The sequence below is a fragment of the Xiphias gladius genome, chromosome 7 (assembly GCF_016859285.1).
Source record: "Xiphias gladius isolate SHS-SW01 ecotype Sanya breed wild chromosome 7, ASM1685928v1, whole genome shotgun sequence".
NCBI classification, from domain to species: Eukaryota; Metazoa; Chordata; class Actinopteri; order Istiophoriformes; family Xiphiidae; genus Xiphias; species Xiphias gladius.
Genome location: NC_053406.1, coordinates 5,128,959 through 5,135,434, shown reverse-complemented (window position 1 = coordinate 5,135,434; position 6,476 = coordinate 5,128,959). Strand labels below are relative to the sequence as shown.

Sequence of the window (6,476 nt, the reverse complement as noted above, 5' to 3'; positions counted from 1 at the left end):
TGTAGCAGCACTTTGTTTTTCATCCTTTCCTCTCCCGTTAATCCCTCTATCCCCAGATTTCCTTGTGACCCTTCGGAGGGGTCCGACCTCCAGGCTGGGAACTACTGGACTAAACTTCCCAACTGTGCATAAAGAAGTTAAAAGCAGCTGCACCTCGAGCAGCTCCAATGGCTAAATGCTGCTTACACATTGATACACCAGTATAAACACTCTAACTATGGACTGCATAGTAAAATCTCAGTTACAGGGGAAGTATGAGTTTGAATGCAGGACTTTTACTTGTTATGGAGTATTGTTTATTTGCATTGTTGTGTTGGTACTTTCACGTAAGTAAAGGATCTGGCTACTGATGCTGGATATAAGAAATACATTTCCCTTCAGACTTATTGTACAAGGTCAGAATATTGGTTGGTACAGATGCAGTTTTCCCTCATGGAATCATGGTGTGTCTATCTGGTGGTACACTGGTGGTAGGTGCGGCGGTGAGTTTCCTGAAAGAAATCATTTGCCTTTGCTTGTAGCCTGTCTGTCATTCCCACCACGCCTTTCGTGAATGTCATGCATTATTTTATTCATAGGCTTTAGGCTCATTTGCAAGGGAATTGAAAAATCCTGTGCGATGAGATGAGGAGAGTAGTGTCTGTAAAATTAGGCACCCGTAGATATGCACACGGCATCCTAACACACTTTGACAGAGTGTTTGTGAGTGACTTTAGTATTAATTCACTCTTTATCACCAGTTTCTTTTTTTTCCCATCACATCTCCTCGGGTCCTCTTTCTGTTGGACTAGAGATGATGAAATACTCCTTCTGAGAGTGAGTAAGTCTAAAATACTCCTGGGCACGTGATGGTTTCTTAAAAATCCCCTAGAGGGGTCAGTACTGTCAAGAGACACTCAAAGTTTTTGTTTCTTTATTCTTCTTTTTTTTTTTTTTTAAACACAACCATTGTGTAGGGCTTCCATAGAGAGAGGACTCATCCTACGACCAGTCCCCATCATGTGACTCATGATGACCATCCGAGGTCTCTGTATAAATAACTTCATCCACTTAGTTGTGCTGCCAAACTCCCCAAGAGCTGCAAGCAGATACATGAGACTTAGCTCTTCAGTTTGGTAAGTCGGCACATCACCACACTATCAGTATTGTTTAAGGGCGGTCAGCATGGGTTTATAGAAAACTAATCCATGTTGTGTAGACCTTTAGTAACTTTTTCTAAACTGCCGGGAAGTGTTTTCTTTCACGCAAAAAGTACAGGAATGCCATATTAAGAGCTAGGAGTTCCAAAATAAACTCAAGAACAAATTCTTATGTATGTAATAGAATAAGTTGTGAATTTTTGGTAAAGGTATGGAAATGTAAGGATATACTTTTCACTTTTTCACTTGCATGTTAAAGATGTGCATCGAAGCATTAAATGCGTGCACTGAATGTCATGTGAAGGACACTCTGGCAGGCACCGGTTACCACTATTTCGCCTTATCCGTGCCCTCCCGTGCAGTGAGCAGACCTTAGAGCCATGTGCACGTTCTGCGGATCCACACGACGCCGTCCACGTGGAGAGGCCGCGAGCATTTTTCTAACGTCTTAGCTGCGGCTTCACTGCCCACGCGCGCTTTTCGTGGTTTGCCATCGCTTTTGTCACAACGTGTACGACGAAAACTTGACACGCTGGGGTCCTATCCCCGTGCGTAAAGCGTGCGCGAAAGTGAACTGAAAGACAACCTCGTGTTTATGGATGTGTACTTCTGTGTCTTTTTAAAAGGTCCCCCCACGTCGGTTGCACTTCCAACGCAATGGAGCGTCCGGAAAACTCCACAGCCTCACACAAACACCCCTCCCCGCACCCGCAGATCGGCTCAGACCCCCAGGCGGACAAAAGCGGCGGGAACGCATACCTGTACATACTGATAGTCATGGCTTTCTACGGAGTCTTCCTCTCTGGTATAATGCTCGGCTACTTCCGCTCCAAGCGGAGGGAGAAGAGGAGGATCAACATCTTCACGCGCCTAGTGCACGAGGAGGAGCAGCGGGAGTGGGGCGCGCTGCCCAAGAAGCACAGCCTCGCCTTTCCCGCGCCCGTCTCCGGGCTGCGCTCGGTGCAGGTGTCGCTGCCGTTCTGCGGCACCCACCTCGGGCACCTCCACCACGGGGACGCGCTGTGCACGGAGCAGAGCAGCGTCAGCTCCCTCTGCTCCTCCGCGGACGCGCGCTTCGCCATAGAGGAGGAGTCGGACAGCGGCACGGCGGAGGGTCCGGAGGAGAGCGCCAAGGGAGCATCCGAGAACAGCGCAGACGACTCCGGCTGAGCCGGCCGAAGCAGAGGAGAAACGCCAGCGGGTGGCTGTGAAAGCCCGGACAGTCCGAGCAGAAATCCTCGATTTGCCATAAAGAAATAAATAAAAACTCGACATTTCAATGAGATGATCTCCAGAAGAGCCCCGGAAAGAGCCAGACAGGACTTTGTAGCCAGCGTGAAATGTTTTAGATCTCAGTCTGGGCCACATTTGGCCATATTGGAACTTTGTGGTAGCTCTTGAAATACTGAAATAAGTGTCTTCACTTTAGATGATAAGACAACGGCGGTGAGATCGAAATGTATGCACACACTGCTCCTTTTTATATGTCACATGTTGGGAGAACTCCTCACTCACATTTCAGTCAGTAACATAGCGAATGTAACAGCTCCGTCCAGCTCAGTGCTTTGTTCTTTACTCATCCCCGCGAGGACAACTGCGGCTCGCCAGCCAGCTCAACACACACGTTACATAGGAGAAGAAGAATAACACTCACAGTAATGAACACATGAATAAAGTCAAAATAACGCAGCTGCACAGAAGAATGAAAACATATATTTACACGAATCTCGTACCCAGTACAATAAACCACGGTGTTGCTAGAGTACATTATTATTTTATTGTACAGCTATGACTTTGCCTCATGGTGGTGGTGACCCCTCCTGACGCCACACTGACAGAACCACCTCGCCGCTTCGGGCCGATGACTCACCCTGCAGGGGGACGGGAGTGAGAGACTGGCTTCTTTCTGCGGAGGGGGGGCTGTTTGGACTGAACTTGACGTGCTCTTGCCAACACGGTCTTGAGCACTGAAATGTACCTGGAACCCACTTGAAGGACTGTCTGAACTTGCTGTAGCTTCAAAGCGGACACGCTGTTCGCAGGCGGTTGGTGATGTAGGTTTACTTGAAGAAAGCGATGCACTGTACATATGATTTGTATTTGTCACTCTGTAAGGCTTAATTTAAGAAGGAAGCTTTGTACTGTTTAAAAAAAAAAAAAAAAAATTCTTTTGAAATGAGCGTTAGTTTCCTCTTTTTTTGTTGCACTATGATGAACCACCAGTAGGGGGCAGTCTTTTAGTGCTTACTGAGTGGTTGCTACTAGCAAATAAGGAAGATGAAAGAGATGAAATGAAAGCGAGGGCAAGTCTATTAATATCATGTTATTTTTATAGATAACCTACATACAATCATCAGAATAATGCAGAATAGGGCAGATAATAACCAGATCAGTCCCACTAATGCAACATAGCTCATCTTTTTTTGCACATATCCTCAGCTGAACCTGTCTCTAAGCCTCTATCTCTCACACACAGACACAGCAGACTTATGTCCCAATTATCCCAATTAGGTCCCTGTGTTTAAAACTGACAGTGCTTAAGCTTTTGGTGGCATTTAAAAAGCCTGAGGCAGGTCATGATTATTTTTTTTTTCATTTACTGGAAAGCTTCTTTTGGTGTGGGGATTTAAGGTCGTGCAAAAGAACCCCCGAGGGATCATGGACTTCATCTAAAGACGCTTCAGACTGGATTTCAGTTGTTGACCTGACATAGAAGAACAGCAGGCGACAGCAATGAGTCACTGTAGCTTCTCTCATCTCTTGTCTGAAGATTAAAACAAAACAAAAAAAACAACATATGTAGGTTCTCATGTTTTATTGTCTCACAGCACTGAAGTAAAGTAGATTTAATTCAGCCTTTTTGACACCGATCAACAGATAAAGACCCTTTGATATCAAAGTGAAAAAAGAATCCCCAAAAAAAGTGATCAAAGTTGTACACAAATAAAAAATACCAAATGTTTTTGGGGGATTCTTTGTCTATGTACTCTGCAGTTTTCAAGCCCTGTCAGGCTGCGTAGAGACTGTGAGCGAACCGTTCAGCCACAAAATGTCAATAGATCTGGACCCTGACTCGGTCCCTCCAGGACATTAACATTGCTGACTTGAAGCCACTGTGGAGTGTTTGCTTTATGCTTGGGGTCTAAACCTGGTGTTTCGTCTGATGGCCACGAAGCTCGTTGTTGGTCTCATTAGACTACAGAACCTTCTTCCGGCTGGCAGAGTCTCTCGAGATGTCATATGAGTTTTTTTTTTTTCCTTTGCCACTCTCCCATAAAGCTGCAACCGGTGAAGCACCCGACCAGCTGGTGTTGTATGCACACACTCGTTCCAATCTCAGGCCCCCGAAGCTTAGGTAGGTCTCTCGGTGGAGTCCCCTCCGTAGTCTTCCTGCAAGGTCACTCAGGTTTTAGCCATGCTAGTGCTGCAGCTCTAGGGATTGCAATGTCTGTCAGTTTGTTCACCACTGGTCCAGACTGAAATATCTCACTATCTACAGTGCAAGCTGGACTACCATGGAAAAAGCACCACCACGAGGTTGACATTTTTGTCTTCTAGTGAAACATCTTAACAGCTGTGGATTGCAGCGAAATGTGGCACAGCTACCCATGGTGTCCAGAAGATGAGCCTTAAAGACTTTGGTAATGCCTCGACTTTTCCTCTAGCACCCCCAGCGGGTGAAAGTTTTCACTTATCATTTCAAATGTCTAAACATCTAAAAGATGGATTGGCAAAGAACATGCTACAGACATTCATAATTCCCTGAGGATGAATCCTAATGACCTTTGCGATGTTCTGGCTTTTCCTCTGGTGCCATCATGAGGTTGATGGGGGGTTTTTTTTGTGAAATATATCAACAAACTATTTAATGGCAACTTCGCTGCCATGACATTTGGCTTTTTCTTTAGCGCCATCATCAGGTCAACATTTAAACTTGTATATTACTTTGGTTTATGACCAAATACCTGCAAAATGAATGACATTCCCACCAGCTTCGGCTTTATTTTGTGTTGAGTGCTAGAAAGCTCTCCGCTGTCAACTTTCATCACCTTTTTGCAGAGTTACTTGGAGTATTACCTCTGTCTTTATGGTGGAAGGTGGAGGCTTCCAAGGGGTGTGAGTACATTTATAGGTACTATAAGTGGAGGGGTTGAATGTGCCCAAGTTCCTAGATTTTAAAATATGCATACAACCAATATTAAAGTATCTGAAAGCTGTCTCTGCAGTACTACTGTCCACAGAGACATTTCTGTATCTCTCTCTGTCTAACTATCTTCCGGACAAGCCTGACACAGATACAGACTTGTCGAAGCATTCTAATTGTTCTTTCCCACATAACATAAACGCCCCGCTGAATAATTCACGCACAAACCAACACTCACACAACCATACAGTGAACCATTTGTTTATTATCAGCCAGGAAGCTGAGGGGCACGCACTGCTGTGTCTCCAGCAACGGGCAGGAAAAACACGCGCAAGCTGCCTTGTCCCCTTTTTCTTGGTGTGGCAACAGATGTGTGAGACAGAAAAATGAAAGAGTTTTTCTCAGGAGAAAGAGCGTGTAAGAGTAAGCCGGCTGAGAATAAGAAGCAGATGTGATGCATGGAGCATCTAACGCGCCGTGAAGCAGGATGTTTGTCATTAGTGTCCTCCTGTGGGAGTCAATTGTGGGGCCTGAGTCCTGCCTCAGGCCTCACACACCATTAATGAGTCTGGAAATGAGTCATTTCAAAACCCAGCATCCCTCTCCCTAGTTCCATTCTTACCCCCTCCTTTCTTCCTCAGTGATGTTTCCTCATTAAACTTCTTTCCATTAAGTGGAGATTTCATCAGAAAAGGGTTTTGTACTGTGAGTGTATATATATGATCTGAATACACTGCACCGATTGTCAATGGGGATCTTTTTCCACCAGGTTCCACACAAGTATCGCTATTATTAATATTGGTATTAGTAATACTAACACTGAAAGAGGTCGCACATGGTAATGAACACACAGGGAATTATTACCCAGCTCTGCAGTTCTCCTCAGTTCTACAGAGGTTGCCTCAGCTGATTGTTTTGGTTTTTTGGCATGTAACTTACTGGTTGGGTCAGTCTCAGCTCTCATCAACCCCATCCCCAACAGCTCCAATTAACCCAGAAAACCCAGAACCAACCAGAGAGTCACAGCTAGTGACCAGCACTCTAAAGACCCAGGAGTTAGTGGAGACCAAAAAACAGGGCTAAAGGGGGAGCGGATATAGCACTTGCATTTGTCAGGTAGTAGGACTCTTAATAATGCCAATGTTCCTCTGTGTCAACTCTACGAGGCCATAACATGTAAAACGAATGTGATT

At 45.3% G+C, this 6,476-nt stretch overlaps 1 protein-coding gene across 1 annotated transcript; it reads left to right on the top strand.

Moving 5' to 3' along the window:
* Positions 1 to 1,011: 1,011 nt before the first annotated feature.
* On the top strand, positions 1,012 to 3,836 carry kcne4 (potassium voltage-gated channel, Isk-related family, member 4). Its single transcript, XM_040130011.1, has 2 exons — positions 1,012 to 1,115; positions 1,766 to 3,836. Exons 1-2 carry the CDS (start codon positions 1,012 to 1,014, stop codon positions 2,307 to 2,309), a joined length of 648 nt encoding a protein of 215 aa, XP_039985945.1. The 3' UTR covers positions 2,310 to 3,836.
* Positions 3,837 to 6,476: the final 2,640 nt, after the last annotated feature.

What these genes read in the sequence shown, in the direction of transcription:
- kcne4 (XM_040130011.1), top strand. Translation starts at nt 1,012, where the DNA reads ATGACCATCCGAGGTCTCTGTATAAATAACTTCATCCACTTAGTTGTG. An exon ending in AGACTTAGCTCTTCAGTTTG is followed by an intron (nt 1,116 to 1,765) that starts GTAAGTCGGCAC and finishes TCTTTTTAAAAG; the next exon opens with GTCCCCCCACGTCGGTTGCA.